The sequence below is a fragment of the Empidonax traillii genome, unplaced genomic scaffold (assembly GCF_003031625.1).
Source record: "Empidonax traillii isolate 1590-97213 ecotype Southwest subspecies unplaced genomic scaffold, ASM303162v1 scaffold443:size705114, whole genome shotgun sequence".
In the NCBI taxonomy this organism is placed as follows: Eukaryota; Metazoa; Chordata; class Aves; order Passeriformes; family Tyrannidae; genus Empidonax; species Empidonax traillii.
In genome coordinates this window covers 125729-142556 of record NW_020955636.1, presented here as the reverse complement: position 1 = coordinate 142556, position 16828 = coordinate 125729, and the positions used below count along the sequence as shown (strand labels likewise).

The window sequence follows — 16828 nt, the reverse complement described above, 5'->3', positions numbered from 1 at the left end:
TACCACACTTTTGAATATTGATTCCCACTTCAGTGCTTGAGCTGAGACAGAGGGATAGAGATGCAAGTAGAAAATAAATTTAGATTTCCAAACCCAAAATAACTGAAAGCTTCCTAAGCTCCTGACAAGTGCTTTTCTCTGATTCAGGATATGTCCTTTCTTAAAATAACAAAGCGGTTGTCCCTTCTTGAAATAGCAACCAGGCCCAGACAACTCACTGCAGGCATGCTCTTCAAAAATATTTAACCCCCCCATTTCCCTGGTGTTTCAGGGAATTTCCTCGCACAATCTGATGCATGCAAGATACAAATTTCATCTTCTGTGTTTACTATTTCATGAAAATTTATGCCAAGGTTTCTGAACAAGTCCAAACAACCTAGTTTCTAACATAAACATGTCAATAACATTATATAAAACTTATTTTAGTTGATAGAATTATATGCGAGATACTGATTCTTGTATCCTGCAGAAATGGGAAACAAAGCAGTTGTTTTCTCAGAGGAATGAGCGCTAAGTTCTATATACAATATAGAGCTGGAGAGCCATGACTGCGAGAACAATGAACTCCCGATCAACCCTGAAACTGTACAGGATCTGCTGCTTCAGCTGGATCCCTACAAATCTGACGGGATTCCCTCAAGAATCCTCAAAGAGCTGGCTGATGTCATCATGAAACCTCTCTTGATGATTTTTAAGCAGTCTTGAGAATAGAGAGAGGTTTCAGCTGATTGGAAGCTGGTGGACCTCGTCCTGATTTTTGAGAAGGTCAAGAAGGAGGACCCTGGAAATGACAAGCTTTTCAGTCTCACTTCAATGCCTGGTGAAGTTATGGAGAAGATTATTCTGGGAAGTATTGAAAAACACCTGGAAGACAACACTGTCATCAGTCACAGCCAGCACAGCTTCAGGAAAGGAAAGTCCTGCTTATCAAACCTGATTTCCTTTTATGACAAGGTAACTCACCTAGCTGATCAAGGGAAACCAGTTGATGCAATTTTTTTTGCGTTTCAGAAAAGCTTTCAATATTGTCTCTCAGAGGATCCTTCTGAACAAAGTGTCCAGCACACAGATGGATAAATACATAATACCATGTGTGAGCAATTGGCTCAGGAGTTGAGCACGGAGGGTAATAGTGAATGGGGTGACATCAGAGTGGTGACCTGTCACTAGTGGGGTTCCACAGGGCTCCATCATGGGCTCTGTGCTCTTCAACATCTTCAGAAATGACTTGGATGCAGGACTGGAAAGGATACTGAGCAAGTTTGCAAATGACACAAAACTGGGAGGAGCTGTTGACTCCCTCGAAGGCAGGGAGGCCCTGCAGAGAGACCTTGACAAATTAGAGAACTGGGCAATCACCAAACACATGAAGTTCAAAAGGGAAAGTGCTGGATTCTGCACCTGGGATGGGGCAACCCTGGCTGTACATACAGACTGGGGAATGAGATGCTGGAAAGCAGTGCCATGGAAAGGGACCCGAAGGTCAGTGGCAAGTTGAATATGAGTCAGCAGTGCCCTGGCAGCCACGAGGGCCAACCCTGCCTTGGCTGGCATCAGGCAAAGCATCACCAGATGATCGAGGGAGATGATTGTCCTGCTCTGCTCTGCACTGGTGCAGCCTCACCTTGAATACTGTGGCAGTTTTGGTCACCACAATATAAGAAAGATATTAAGCTCTTAGTGAGTGTCCCAAGGAGGGCAACGAAGGTGCGAAGGGCCTTGAGGGGAAGCTGTATGAGGAGTGGTTGAGGTCACTTGGTCTGTTCATGCTGGAGAAGAGAAGACTGAGGGGACACCTCACTGCAGTTACAACTTCCTTGTGAGGGGAAGAGGAGGGGCAGGTGCTGATCTCTTCTCTGTGGTGACCAGTGACAGAATCCAAAGAAATGGCCTGAAGTTGTGTCAGGAGAGGTTTAGGTTGGATATTAGAGACAGGTTCTTCACCCCAAGGGTGGTTAGGCACTGGAACAGGCTCCCCAGTGAAGTGGTCACAGCACCAAGACTGACAGAGTTCAAGTAGCATTTGAACAATGCTCTCGAGCCCATGGTGTGACTCTTGGCAGGCCAGGAGTTAGACTCGATGATCCTTGTGGATCCCTTCCAGCTTGGTATATTCTGTGATTCTGTGATCTATGCTGTAGCTTCCAGATAAATTTACCACAATTACCTCAGATAGGTCTTCAGCTTTACTGACAACAGAAAAATACAGGAAATACATAAAAGCAAGCTACAAATAGTTCACCTTTTTTTTCTGAAGATTTATTCAAATAATACAAATCACAACAACTTAAAATAACTGCATTGCTAGTCCAGTTTTGCATTTAGTGTTTCCTTTAAGAAAAAAATCTTAAATTTAAGAGAATGAAAACAGTATACCATAAAGTTGTATCAAAAAGTAAAAATGGTGTAGCATAAAGAATGTTCAAGTCTGGATGGTTTTCTCTGAAGATTTGGTGTTCATTGGAGGCAAAGAAGTGTCTATCCGTCTTTTTGGGTAAGAAGTGTTTCCCTTCCCACTTGAAGATCCAATTTAGTACATGTTGTAATAAATCTCTCTTCCAAAATTACTTGGATGTGCTAAAAATTAGAAAAGAAACATGGAAATGTTTTGGCAATAGGAACTGTAAATCGTAAGTTTCTCCCTTCATCGAACAAAAAAAGTCTTCCCTGTTCTTTCCAGTTTAACCCGAGGTATTTTATAGATGCCAAGCCTTATTTTACATCAATAAACCCAACAAGAGGAGGCACACACTGGGGTTCCTCGTAGGTAGGCAAAGGTCTAGCAGGAGGCCACATCCACTTCTAATATGTCATTGACACTTTGTGTTTCTGCTATGAGCTCTTCTATTCACTTTCAAAACAAATAGTCTCAGCCTGTCTCTGTCCTGATGGGAACTGCTTTTTCATGCTGAAATGCTGTCTTGCTTAAAATCAGCAGAAGTTTTGACACTGAATTCAATTAGGGTCATGTTTTTGCTCTCGTTTTTTGATCATTTTAGTTAATGATTTCACTTGAGCTCTGTATCCTGGCTTATACAGACCACTCAGATGAACACTTACTGTTCCTATGTGTCAAGTAGTTAACTATGTCCTATTTTTTTCTCCCTTTTTAAGAAATCAAAGTGTTGGATTTGCTCTCTGCTAACAGAGCTAGGAATAGCATACCCTCAGTCTCCTTGTGTCCTGATTTGCAGTATATTGTATGTTACGAAGGTGTGGAATTGGATTAAAAGCTACAGCACAGTGCTCTGCAGATAAACCCACTGCAGGTGTGAAGTTTAATAGGATTTTAATTTGGTAACAAGTGAACAAAGAGCAGAAACCTAGAATGGGATTTTCTAGATTAAAAAAATGCTATTCGTGCTGAGAGAAAGCAACTGCAAGCTCTGTGATAAGGAATAAAGATCGGGCCAATGCTCTCTGAGCTGCACTTTTATAGATTGCAGCTCGCTCAGAACATCTCCGTTACTGCCACTAGTTTCATCAATTCTTAGCTCATATTACGTGTGTTTGGCTACATAGCATTTCATCTGCCACACTTCCCTCTAAGCCAGTGTGTACAAATATTCTATTGTCTCATTCCCCGCCTTCTACATTTTTTCATGTAAAACCAGTGTTTTCCTTGGGAGATGCCTCCAACTTGGAATGTATTCTCTCTTCAAGACTATTAACAATTATTTTCATGCTTAAAACTATATTTAAAAATAAGATTCAGAAAATGTGCTGCACTATTAAAAATAAATGGGAAAATACAGTTTCTCTGCTGAGGAGTGTAATTTATATTCAGCATGAACTAGGAAAGGAAAACCAAAAACAGATGGGAAAGGAAGAGAAAGAATTAAGGTGACAACTAAAAGATCATGAAGTGAGCTGCTAATCCACAGACACATATTGGTGCTGCTGATAACAGGGTAAGGTTGGGAGATTCTTTTCCGATTTCTGTAACCAGTCCTCCCTGTCATTTTTCCAGGATTTTGTAGCAAAACTGAGTGGTTAGTGCTAATTTCAATGAGGTAAGGGTGGAGGTGCGATGACTAGACTGCTTTTTTCCCCCAGCATAACATACTGTAGAGAAGGCATAGAAATGCTCTGTGAGACAAGATTAAAATGCTATGGAGACTGGTGTTGTGGGCAGTGGATGGAGTAGAGGATGGGAACTGACTGATGGGTCACAGAGAGCTGCTGAAGCTGTATGAGGTGAAGCAAATATTATGAAATAAACCCATGATGCACAGAGCAATATGTTAGGCAGCAGAGATGCAGTCCAGGAAACAGCAGTGTGGCTGGTGGATGCCACTAAGGCTGCCGAGGCTTCAGATATCCAACAGAATGGGCTGTGGCCAAAGGAGCAAAGTTGCTTGGGAGATGGTTGCCTGGGAGCATGATGATGATGGTGCTCAAAAGTCACAGAACAAAAATTCTCATGCAATGGGAATCTACTCAGAAGACCTACAGAGATGACCACACAAAGTGGTGGGTGATGGAGATGCTTTTGGCAGTTGTGTTTTTTATCAACCTATGGAATTAGTATTGACACACAAAAAGAAGGAATCTGCAGTGGTTGAGGTGGGAGCTACTGCCTGTCTGAAGAGCACAAGTGGGCAGAAATGCTCACTCACTCTATCACAGACCTTGAAGCTCTTTGGAGCTGCAGCTTCAAGTTTTTCAGCTCCCTCAAAAAGTTGAACCACAACATCAACAGGCTCTTACTAGAATCTCTTTTTATCCCACCATTATCAGCATCTTGCATGTGGACTGGCAGAATCCATCATCTGTTGTCTTCTTTCATCTCTAATCTTTATCTACACTCAATCCTTCACTGTGTCCTTTCCTCATTCATAACTTCTCTCAAGTTGTCCTACTCCTCATTTCACATTTTATACCCTTCCTCTCTGACACCCCTCATCCTTCACTCTAATCAGCCTTGCTCTGTTCTTGCAATCAGGTACAAAACATGCAAAACTGACAGACATATTGATAGGCACATCACTTACACAGACCAAACCTGGATCAAACCCTTGTCTGTGTCTGGATCAAACACCTGCAAAAAGCATTGAAATGGGCATAGGAGGACATACAAAAGCCCATATGGGCAGCACAGTGAAGAGCATTGGAAGCAAGGCAGATATTGAATGAGATTTCTAGTGGTTTATTTCCTAATTTCTGATCATCAGTGATTTAGAGCTCTCCTGCTAATAGCTGGCACCCAGCTCAGTTTGGTTTTTGACTATAAGGTGGTATGGCAGGATGGGTCATTATTTTAAAATTTGAAAAATAACAAAATCTATCAAATATGCCCATCACATGTATAAATCATTCTTGGTTTGTCCCCTTCATACCTGCTTTCTCCCCTCCAATTTTCCTTTCTGAGCTAGTCTTAGCATATCTTATGTTTAAGAAATTAGAGTCCCCTAAGGGTCGTTATAACTAATAAAGATGTTTTTAAAACAGTCAATTTCCACTCCTGGTCCTAGTATATGGAAACTGAATACCTCTTGGGAGTAAAATAACTATAGCAACGTCATCCCAAAAATGTAATTTTCCTTGTGAGTCTTGGTGCCATTAATATTTGTCCTTCACAATTTTCTGAAAAACACAGAGATTTAAGATTTAAGACAACGTCTTTAATTTAATTTAACTTCCATGTTACTGCATGGAAAAGAAATCTGAAAACAGCTGAATGTCTAATTCATCACTTGCATTAAGCACAGAGACTTGATCCATGTTCCTGTATGTCCTTATATTTTAACCTTGTATCCTAGAAGACTCAAAGTGTATCTTGTTTTCTACCTGTATGCCTTACTTTATCCTAATAATTTTGGAGCAGGGGACTGACTGCAAGGAAGTCTGGTGGAGAGAAAGGTCTCAAGGATTTAATTTTTCTGCATATTTTGATAGATGCAGAAAAACCTATTAAAAGATAATCTATTAATTATCTTTTAACAGATAACTGGAGAGAAGAGAATGTGCTCTCACTGCTTCCAACAGTGAGAAAAGACCACACAGTGCCCTCTCTCTTCTGATCCATAAATACCTGCAGCCTGTTTTGCCAACTAGCTCACAACCTGCTCCCAGCCCACCTGAACAGTACTGCTCTTCCTCAGCCAGCACCTGGGGAATCTGGTGGAGCACCAGAGGTCTGTTGGAAACCTAGGGAAAGATCAGGGAACTGTGGTGCTGAAGAGGTGGGTGGTGTGGAGATTACAATCCCTTGATAGGATCATGGGATAGGTGTGAGATGTGAAGGATGCTTTATGGCTACAGGTTTTCAGGGACATTGGACACAGCTCCATGAAAACCTGGTTTTCATTAGTTCTACTTTACATGCGTAAAACCCCTCAACCAAACACAGCCCTCCCGATCCCTCCTAATTTACCCAATTTATAATTGGGGTTTTGTCATAGTTTTCTTTTAAGTTAATGTTAATTTCACCTTCCTGACAGTGGCTGTGTTCACCAAACAGCTCAGAACTCTGGAAAATATTGCTTAATCCAAAGTTATTCTGGTTCTGCATCACAAGAGCTGTCTGTGAAGCATTGGCTTGAGGCTGATCCTCTGCAAAACAGGCTGAGAGATGGCTGGGCTCATAAACGCACAGAACAGGGACGTCATTTTGCTTTGCAACCAAGGAATTTCCATCTTCTTTCTCCTCCTCTATATAGGTCTGGAAAACGTGAGCCGCAAAATCGACGAGTAGCAAATTCAGCAAAAGCCAGGATCCTAGTTTTAAAGAAAAACAAAGATAATTATGACAACCTCTTAATTTGCTTATCCTTATAATGTGTTCTTTTTTGAAGGGTTTTGTTGTAGTAATGGGCTGGATAAAGTAGCAGATCAGCACTCATTGAACAGGACTTACAAAATTACATACTTCCAGATATCACAGCAAAATAGGCACCAAGGCAGATTTTAAACATAAGCAAAAGCTTTTTCCCTTATTTACCTTAGCGAGGAAAGTGTACTTGTGCTCATTCACTTTCCTGGTCAAGTTTTTCCCCAACATTCACTTCTCCTACAAGGCTTATCAATAAACACATACGATTCCCATTCTCCCCTCAGACAGATAAATCATTCCACCTCTTCCCAAGCAAATCCTCCTCCATACAAGACATCTGTATGTCTTGTATTTATGACATTAAATGGCCTACCTTGCAGCCTGAGCCATAACTGCTAAAAGCCAAGAGAGACTCAATGAGGCCACTGACATTTGAATCACACCTTGATTGGAAGCCCTTACAGTAAAAAGTAGATCTTCTTCCATGCCATAAATCTGCGTAGGAATTTATGAAGTAATTTAACTCTGCATATGAAGTAATTTAACCTCTGCATCCCACAAACAAGTTTACATGGACATCAACAAGGAGGTACCACAATTTATATGAACAACTAAGGTTTATAGAGCTTTAAAAATGAAAAATACTGTCTCTTTTGACATTAAATGTGTCTGAGAAGCTTCTGCTTCTGCTCTTCACCCTTTTGGAGGTCTTTAAACTATAGCAAAGTAGGTGCTTGTTTATCTACAGAAAGGGATCTTTATAGTTGGAGTTGTAAGTATGCAGACCTGACACTAGTAGTCCAAGAGCATTTCTATCAGTCTTTCAGGTATTTTCAACATATTCAGTAGGTAAGCTACCACTCCAGTTGTCCCTTGGGATAATACAGAGGAACGGGATAATGCACAGTCTACAAGAGGGACTAGGTTGAAGCAGCTTGCTTGGAAAAGAAGAATGCACAGGTCACTGTCCAGACCTTGGGACTTGGAATGCCTTGGAAGGTAGACCAGTAAGGAAACAGAGGTGTGTGAGCTGACATGAAACTCCATGAGGGAAGGATGTAGAGGCACAATTGCTGGAGAGGAAGTGGAGCAGAAGAAGCTGTAGAGGTCCCAGTAGCCCTGACTGTGGCTGCACACTTGCTCCATGTTGCCTTTCAGCAGGGGTAACTGCACAGTTTCCCCGACTGCACTTAGGCATCACCCATGTAGAGGCCCGGCTGGGCTGGAAAAGGCTAAAAGTCAGTTCTAAATTCTGAGGTGTAAGTATGTCAGGATATTATGAGTGCTGGATGTGGCAAACTCCAAGGCAAGAGATTGAGTCAGAAGTAAGTTTGGTTTTGGTTACTGCTATGTGGTTTATTTTGGGTGTGAGATATACTGCATTTGGCCAGATACACTGGTGCACACACGTTTCCCTAAGTAATTGTTTCCTCAGTGTGGATGGTACATAGTTTGACTTGCAGGATGCCCACCATTCCTGCAAGAAATGCTGAGATTCAAGAAATTTCTGAAAAGCAATAACCTTGAGAACTTTTACACCAGATGGCTTGTTAACAGAACTGCTTCAGCCTGTCTGCTAAAACTCAATATCCTAATGCAATAGAAACATGTGAAAGAAGGGATATCATTAGATCAAATAACTCAATATCTTAAAGAACTGGAGCTATTAAGAAAGACGACAATAATGACCAAATTATTGGAGCATCATAGCAAAAGATTAAAAACCATTTTTAACTCTCTCATATATGACAATAAATTAAATCTTAGTGTTATTGAAGTATAGTAGGAAGACTGTCGTGAGGTGAAAATATGAATTGTAACTAGCTGAAGGAAGGCTCTGCAAATGGAAGACATGCACTTCATCTGTTGCATCCCATCCTTCGATAACTGCAGAACAAGGAGACAATTCATTAAACTCTTCTTGTGGTGGAAAGAGGGAAGAGGATGTCATCATCATGGGGGATTTCAATAAATATTATGCTTCCAGTGCAGCTCTTGGAATTCATTCCAAATTTCCTCATTGCTAAGAATATTGCATGTAACATTGGAGAGTTTTGTGCAGAACTCCTCCAGAGATAAAGAAATGACTGATTATTTTATTATTACTGTAATGCAGCAGCTGATAGACGAGAGGCCCTACTGTCCTATGTTCCCTGCAGACACAGAACAAAACTCTGATCCTGCTTAAGACAGTTTACATAAGGCAAAAGGTAGCAGCTCGATGCTGAAGAAGGGTGTGTTCATAGATGCACGAACACAGGCATTATTGGGATAAGAATACTGAAGAACACAAAAGGCAACAACCTTAACATACTCCTTTGTTATGTCTTTGCAGGAAACACGTGAAAGTATGGCTTTGAAGGAGCATTTCAAAGAAGATAATGAGGTTTCCTTTGGCTATTTATGTGAAGCCCCATCCAACAGAAGAGTTAAAAATATGAAGGTGCTGCTTTGAAAATCTAAGTGGTGGTTCATACAGTTTGGGATTAGATGCTTCTCATAGGATATGGTGCATTTCTGCACAATGAATAATAGAGAGGGACCTCTGAAAGGTGTTACAAATGACAAGAAAGGCAGTTAGCGTAGAGATTGAACTGATTGTAAGACATGGTTGTATCACTTCAAATCACTTCAAGTGAACACAACTGCATAGTTCCTTCACTTCTGCCTTGCACTGGCATGTGATGGATTTGATGTTTGACAGCTCAGAGCCCTAAAACAGAGAGAAAACTAATCCAGCTAAAGGAATTACTATTTTCAGTCAGTTTAACACCTTCAACTGGTGTGCTGCTGGCTAGGCAAGCATTTAGGTCAGTGTAAGGCATAAGGAAAAGGAGTATATAGCTGTTGTCAGATGAACTGCTTTCTGGCAAGTAGTTATCACAGTGACCTTCTCTGGCAGAGCAGCTTTCTGTAATATATAGAAAGACACTGAAGGACTTGGAGCTATTACTTGAGAGACCTGGAATGTTTATGGTTTGGAATATTAGTGACCCCAGCTCTCCATCACACTCTGCTGCTGCGGTGTGCAGCTCTGGTATGGAGGGAGAGCAGAAACTCTCACCTAGGCTGCTGTTTCCCATTTCCACACAGACAAACTATGACTTCTGCCTAAAGAGGGAGTCCTGCCCTTCCTGCCATCTCCATCTGCATGCCCCTACTCTCCTCCCTTCTGCTCATCCTAGAGTTTTGCTCAGACAAGTCGTCTGGTCAAAAACTAACAGTTTAATTTCCCTGACCACATCACCAGGAGAATGGTGATTGAAGGAAGGGAAAAGAAAGAAGGAATGACTTTATTAAATGTAGCATGAATTTATGTCAGTTAAAATCAAGGAGTCATAGAAATGCAAAGTAGGTTGGGTTGGAGGGGATCTTAAAGACCGTCTGGTGCAAACTCCCCTGCCATGCACCTTTCACTGGATCAGGTTGCTCAAACCCCCAACCAGCCTGGCCTTGAACTTCCAGGGATGGAGTATCCACATCTTCTCTGGGCAATCTGTTCCAGTGCCTCACCACCCTAACAGTAAAGAATTTCTTCCAAATATCTAATTTAATACTACTCTTAGTTTAAAGCCATTCCCCATTGTCCTGTCATTACATGGCCTTACGAAAAGGCTCTCTCCAGCTTTTTTGTCGCTGCCTTTAAGTACTTTTAGATCTATTTGTATCTGTCATCTCAGGTTAGTAAGGGACATATCAAATGAGATTCACGAAGATCCTACTTACCAAAACTGTCTGTCCTGTTGATGGTCAGAATCTTGCCTATAGTGCTCAGTAGGAGGTTCCATTTCAACATGAAATCTGATGCCTGCTTTTTAAATGCCTCTTTACTCCTGCTTGGCTGCAGATAAAGAAAATAATTGGTTTACGATGAAGTTGATCAAAAGAATTCCTTATTGTGTGGCAGACTATTTCCCTGGAAAATAGTTTCAGGTTTTTCAATACAAAGGCAGAAAAAGCAACAAGCATTTTTTTTCTGTTAAAAATCCTAAAATAGCTGAGGTTGAAAGAGATCTTTGTGTATTGCCTAATCTGATCTCTTGTCCAAAGCATGGCCAGCTTAGTTCAGGACTTGTCTAACTGAATTCTAAATTTCTCTTGGATAAAGATTCCACAGCCTTTCCAGGCAATCTCTTCCTATGCTTAATTACTCTCATAGGAATTTTTTTTTCCTTTCTATTGCCTTATGCCTTATAACTGTGAAACCCCAGGAAAAGTCCTGCTCTTTCTTCTCTATACCATCCCATGAGGTACCTGAGGGTTCTATGAGATGAATGCACCACAGAACTGCGAAGTATCTTTCTTAATTTAAAAAAAGAAATTAAAAAAGGTCAATTAAGTACAGTTTATTTTGCTGCTTCAGAAAGGGAAAAAAATTACTCTAAGTACCACCCAAACCCAAGTTAACCGGTCTGGCAACCAACCCAATGCAGCATAAAAGCTACTACTAATTCTGAATCAGGGAAGGAAGAGGGATGGTAGAATGGGTAATCTATCAAAAGGTACATATGTGAGGACGGTCATACTTGAATCTTTCATGAGAGCTAGAGAATTTGTACTAGAAGTTGTCACTCTCCTACTACCTGCTAAAAGCCAACAGTTTAGTGAATCAATAATTTCAGGGATCAGGAAGTATTCTTTTCATTTTTAATCACATATTACTTCTGAATTTTGGTTTATTAGCAACTGTGATAATATGTGTCTATGAAATGAGAGCAGATACTGAAACCACTTGAATGGATATAAGTGCAGAAATATGCTTGTAGTTGTTTGCACAGATGGAGTTTTTGTATGCCAATTAATTCTCCCTTTTCCGCAGCATGCATAAATTGTAAGTATGCAAATCTGCAGTCTGGTCAGGTTGCTGGTGTGCAATGTAGCTCCTGCAGACTAGTGACAGTTAGCATGTACCAGGATAAATTATGTGATCACTCTTTCTTTACTGAAATTATTAATTTTATACCTTAATAACAAAAGTCTGAAGATCTGAAGAGAAACCGCTCAGGAGATCCCGAATATCTGTAGAAGATGTCAGTGAAGAAATTAAGTTTTTCAAACCTGTGAAATACAGAAAAGAAATGATTGCTTGAAGTGATTGGGTTGCCTTTTGGTTTGTTTCTGCAATTTTTAGCTTTCTTCTTTTATCTTTACCTTAAAATATATTAAGACATCTGTTTCTAGTGTTTTGATTAATATACTATTTCTTTAGTGAGGAATAGTACCCTACTTTGAAATCAGTCAGAATTCACCTTCATGTCCATTTCCACCATAACTCCACTGACCTAGTCATCATGACAAAGGTGACAAGAAAAAGCATTTCTAATGAAAAAGCTGGAATTTGATTATAGGTAATACTAACATACATATCTGAGATTTTATAGGGTTAAGAAAAAAAAAATCTAGGTTTATCTGTTGAAGGGAGAAAATAGTTTTAAAACAATAACATTAAATGCAGAATATTCTGTAGGCCAACAGAAATACAGATAATGTTGCCACATATCAGTGCAGTTGCTCCCCCAAATGATTGGAACCTACCACCCAATGCCTAAAGGGAAACTGCATCTCTCTGAATGTATACCCTTCTAACTGAGATATCTTCCTTCAAGAAATCATATATAGAGAGTCTGTGAAAACTTGCTTATTATAAATAACAGTTTGGAAAAGCAATGAAAACAGAGAATGCAATAAATCCACCTTGGAAGGAGTAAGATCATTGATAACATAATGGAAAAATGTAATAAGAGTGTTCTGTGCAGTGGTTTTGATTTTAACATACATACAAATATTATTCAAATGGTTCTTCTGATGGTTCTGTGAAGAAGGTAAATTATTATTCCTACTGAAAGCAGTCACAGAAAGTCTGTGGCATATCCCTTGTCAGTGCACAAATCAGTGATGGAGCAGGAACAAATAGCTGATGTTTCCCCCTGTCAGTTCTGTACATGACCTAGTCCCACTTGCCCATCTCTTGCTAACATTTTAAATGCCAGACCATTCATCTAAAAATTAACTTGCCATTATGTTTCTCTTCCTTTTCATTAAGCTGGCAAATGCATTATGTCATGTCTGCATAGAAACTGAATATTTTATTGTTTACAGCACAACACTGATCCCACAGGCCACAATACAGCAAAAGGACATGAAAGTTGAAAGGCTTTGTCCAATTCAGCATACAGTATTTCAAAACCTAGCCATAAGAAATGATTTTATGTGCTTTGATTAATTACAGAGAAAAAAGTGATGTGAGATGATTGAAAACGTCTTTTCTGTCAAAGGAAAGAAAAAATTGATATCCCTGCTTGGCAATCTTCTTCTAGAAGATACATAATTCAGTAACACAAATCCCATGCTGCTGCCACACAAAGCTTTCAGAGAGAGTGACAGTGGGCAGCCTTTAATTCTTAACCTTTAGAGTTAGGAGGATAATACTACATGATCCATTCTCAATTTTATTGGCTCTTTTCCAGCCCTTTGGGTTACAGCAAGACTGTAATTCCCAATAGGACAGATGCCATGAATGAGCAAGAGGAAATGCTGGAGCTTTAAAAATGGATAGACAAAACATAGCAAAAAAAAAAAAAAATTACATTTGAATTGTATGTTTTTCTGCCGCCTCTTTGGATTCCGAAACTTGTCTCGAAAGAGGTTTTTAGTCACATCCAGAGATTGCTCATTGAAGACAGCATGCAAGCCTGACCGCAGAACAGTGACTGTGCTGTTGTTGTTCAAGAGTGCTCTTACTGTCTGTAGAGAATAAAAAAAATGGTTAATGCCTTTTATTCTTTCAAGCCCTTAAGTCAGCCAAGTAAGGAAATTGAAAAAGGGAAGCTTCCCTTAGTCAATACTAGATTTCATATGAGCAGTCTCCAAATTGGGTGTCAGGGGGTATGGGATCAAAGGAGATAAGAAGTCTTCAAGAGACTTTTGTTCTTTCCAATGCACACTGTGTTGTCTGTGATGAAGCAGACAAGGCTAACATGCTTGAATTATCTGGGCAATTTGTTTTGCCCAGAGTTTCTGTAATTACATCAAATAACATCGAGCTTTCCCTCGATGCTACCTGTCCTTAATATATGTTTCAATTAAATGCAAAGACAAATTCAATTCAATTCTCCAGTTGTCCAAACCTTTGAGGAAGTAAAAATGACATTAGAAATATGGTTATTAGCTAAAATAATATCAGTTGGGATTTTATCCCATTTATCTGCTTAGAAGTCATTTGTGAAATAATTTATCTTCATATTTGTCCCAAAAAGTATTACTCAGATAGATATGGCAAATGATTTCCAGACTAACATTTGCTCCTTATCTCTTCACTTTTTTTTTTTTTTTATTAATTGCTAACATCACACAGTATTCCTTAAAATTCTTGATGAAATGATGAAAACAGTCAAGGAAACTAAATCCGAATCCATGAAATTTTGTTAACGCATACTGAAATTAGTAAGATCCTAAAGCCTTTTTAGATTTTGGACTTTTATATGAATAATCCTTGTCCATTTGGGCCTTCCAGAGGAAAAAAAAAGTTTTGTAAAATTCAGGAAAACTTCAGGATTGATAAACATTTTAACAAATCCCATTTACCAGGTGCTTACCACGACCCCACAAGCAACAGGGAATGCAATTTGTTTGCAAATACAATTCCCAATCTTGTCATTCTGCTAACTTTTTTGACATTCCAAAACCATTCTGATTCTCACTCAGTAATCTCCTTCATCTAAGTTAAGGACAAAGGCATTTTTCTTATTTGACTTGGAGTTTTCAGTGTCAGAAGAAGAGCCTGCAACAAGAACACGTGAGGCTGGGAACTACCAGGGCAGCTTCTTCAGTACCCTGCTAGCACCTGACTCCATGCTGACTGAGAGCCAGCTCTCACAACACTTAAATACAGCTTAGCAGAGGCAGGAATCAGCTCCAGGAAATGACAAGCATCCTATTCACATTCCTTTTTCAAAGGGAATTTGCACCTTTTTATGCTCTAATTACTTCTGCATGTCCAGGTAGTAGCAGCTGTCAGCCTGCTTTATCTACACATGATGGGAAATTTACCTTTTTTCTTTTGAATGCTGAACCTGACAAAATGGTTCATATTTGCTCACCAGATGGCTAAATTATTGCAAAGTACTCTGCAAGGGATGGTGTGGTTACACTGTTCAGAGGCTGCAACTGCACTGTGCCCCTGTAGTACTTATCAGGAGCACCCTCACCTGCTTTGATCATAAGTCTCTAGCTGAAATCCCAGGTGCATTTTAGACAGAGAAAGCAGAGAAGGGTAATTAGAAATATCATATTACTCCTATGTGAGAAGAGGAGATAAACTTCAGATTTGGACAGAATTAACTGAGGAAGGATGTGATGGAGATTTGCAGAGAGAATTGCATGAAGAAGAGTAGAATTTTTTAAAATAATAAAGTATTTTTTCACACAAGAAATAATCAAACCCTGGAACTCACTACCCCAAGATGTTGTGATGTCAAAAATCAAGCTATTAAATATCATGGTGTGGATATTAGCTGTCATCTCAGATTGTTGGAAGCCAGGAGAATACAATGGAGGAGGAGGGACGTATCGCCTGATCTACTCACACCCACTTCACATGAGCATCTGAGGGTGACAGTGTAAAACAGGATACGAGTCCACACAAGCCTAGGATAGGGTCTGACTGACTAAACCACTCAGCAGTCTTTCTAAGGGACATCCACTTCTCCATGAACCACCTGCATATTTTTCACAAGCTGAAAACTCTAAACACCTGTGCTGTTCATCTCACCATCTTGTGGCATGTCTTGGACAGGGGGATGTAATTTGCAGGAGGATATTAACTGATATTTCTTTCCTACCCCATTTCACTGGACCCCAGTACCCATGGCTTTGGCATGATCTATAACAGAAGTTGTAATCAAGGCTATATGACTGCTGAAGGATTATGGAGATGCTCATTTACAAGACTTACACAGTCTTACTTACTGAAATTACTGGTTTTAAATTGATGATGGGACTAATAATCAAGTACAGTGGAACTCCTTTGCTTTTCCCTTGTATTTTGAAGAGGCTCTAGAGACGGTACAAACATCATTTACTTGTGAGAGCTGTAAGCCTAGATTTGACCCTGATTCTTGGGTCTGCTGTGTTCACTTAGTGCTGATTACACAGTGTAAAGGAGTTGCAGAGCAGCCAGAAACTGCTGCTAGAGAATTTCCCCCACCAAGCTGCAATTCTCTTGCCCTACATCTTGAGGGTGTAAATCTAATTTTGACTCTGCAGCTTTTCTGCAGATTAGGAATAGGGAGGGAAGACTCAAAAAGCTACGACCAGCCCTTTAACATCACAAGAAGGATGATATGAATTCTGAGCATGCAAATCAAATGCAAATGGGCTGGGAATAGTTGACACTTGTGATCTTGCTGGATCATGTTCTTCAATGCATTAGAAGCCCTATTTAGAAGCAAATAAAGCTAAGTTTTTCGGGTATTAGTATCTCCAAGGGCTACTGCAGTAAATGGAAACCTTGAGTGCTTAGCACTTCACAGAGGTCAATTTGTTGCCTGTGTTAGCACACCTATGCATGTTTGTGCATTATTCATTTTTTTTAAAGTAAGTGGGGTGTGTGTTTTGTATTCTGCTGGTGATGGCACCTTCCTTCCTTCCTTCCTTCCTTTCTCCCTCCCTCTCTCCCTCCATTACCCCCTTCACCCTCTTCCCCCCTCCCTTCTCTCCCTCTCCTTCCCTCCTTCCCTCTGTTTATTGTGGGGAGACAACACAGTGATTCAAGTCAGATGGCACGTTGGGAAAATCTTGTCCTTGTTGTTTAAAGGAGAGAATATACCACCTGTTCCTTTTGCTTTCTTCCTTATTTCTGAACTATCTCTTCTGCCATGGTCTGGACCATATCAAAACCCAAGGGTTTGGAAGGATCCAAGGACAACAATGGAAGAAATATTACAGAAAGGGTACAGGCCTGTATAGTAATGCAGCACTGAACAAAACTATTTACTTTGCAATGTTCAAAGGTTTAAAAATGCAGCTTCTGGAGGCACTTCTGTAGCTGAGAAG

At 40.1% G+C, this 16828-nt stretch overlaps 1 protein-coding gene across 4 annotated transcripts in view; it reads right to left on the bottom strand.

The window, feature by feature from the left end:
- Positions 1-2237: 2237 nt before the first annotated feature.
- Positions 2238-16828, bottom strand: part of RFX8 (RFX family member 8, lacking RFX DNA binding domain) — a 33091-nt gene continuing 18500 nt past the window's right edge. For 2 of the 4 annotated variants that reach the window (XM_027894805.1, XM_027894807.1), the window contains 5 exons: positions 13363-13519; positions 11739-11833; positions 10502-10616; positions 6433-6720; positions 2238-2577 (listed from right to left, as the gene is read on the bottom strand). In XM_027894805.1, the coding sequence (XP_027750606.1) occupies positions 2531-2577; positions 6433-6720; positions 10502-10616; positions 11739-11833; positions 13363-13519 (702 nt within the window). In that variant the 3' untranslated portion in view covers positions 2238-2530. Of the gene's footprint in view, positions 2578-5948; positions 6721-9178; positions 9489-10501; positions 10617-11738; positions 11834-13362; positions 13520-16828 lie in introns of those variants that run through there. The other 2 variants (XM_027894804.1, XM_027894808.1) reach the window with 2 other exon arrangements.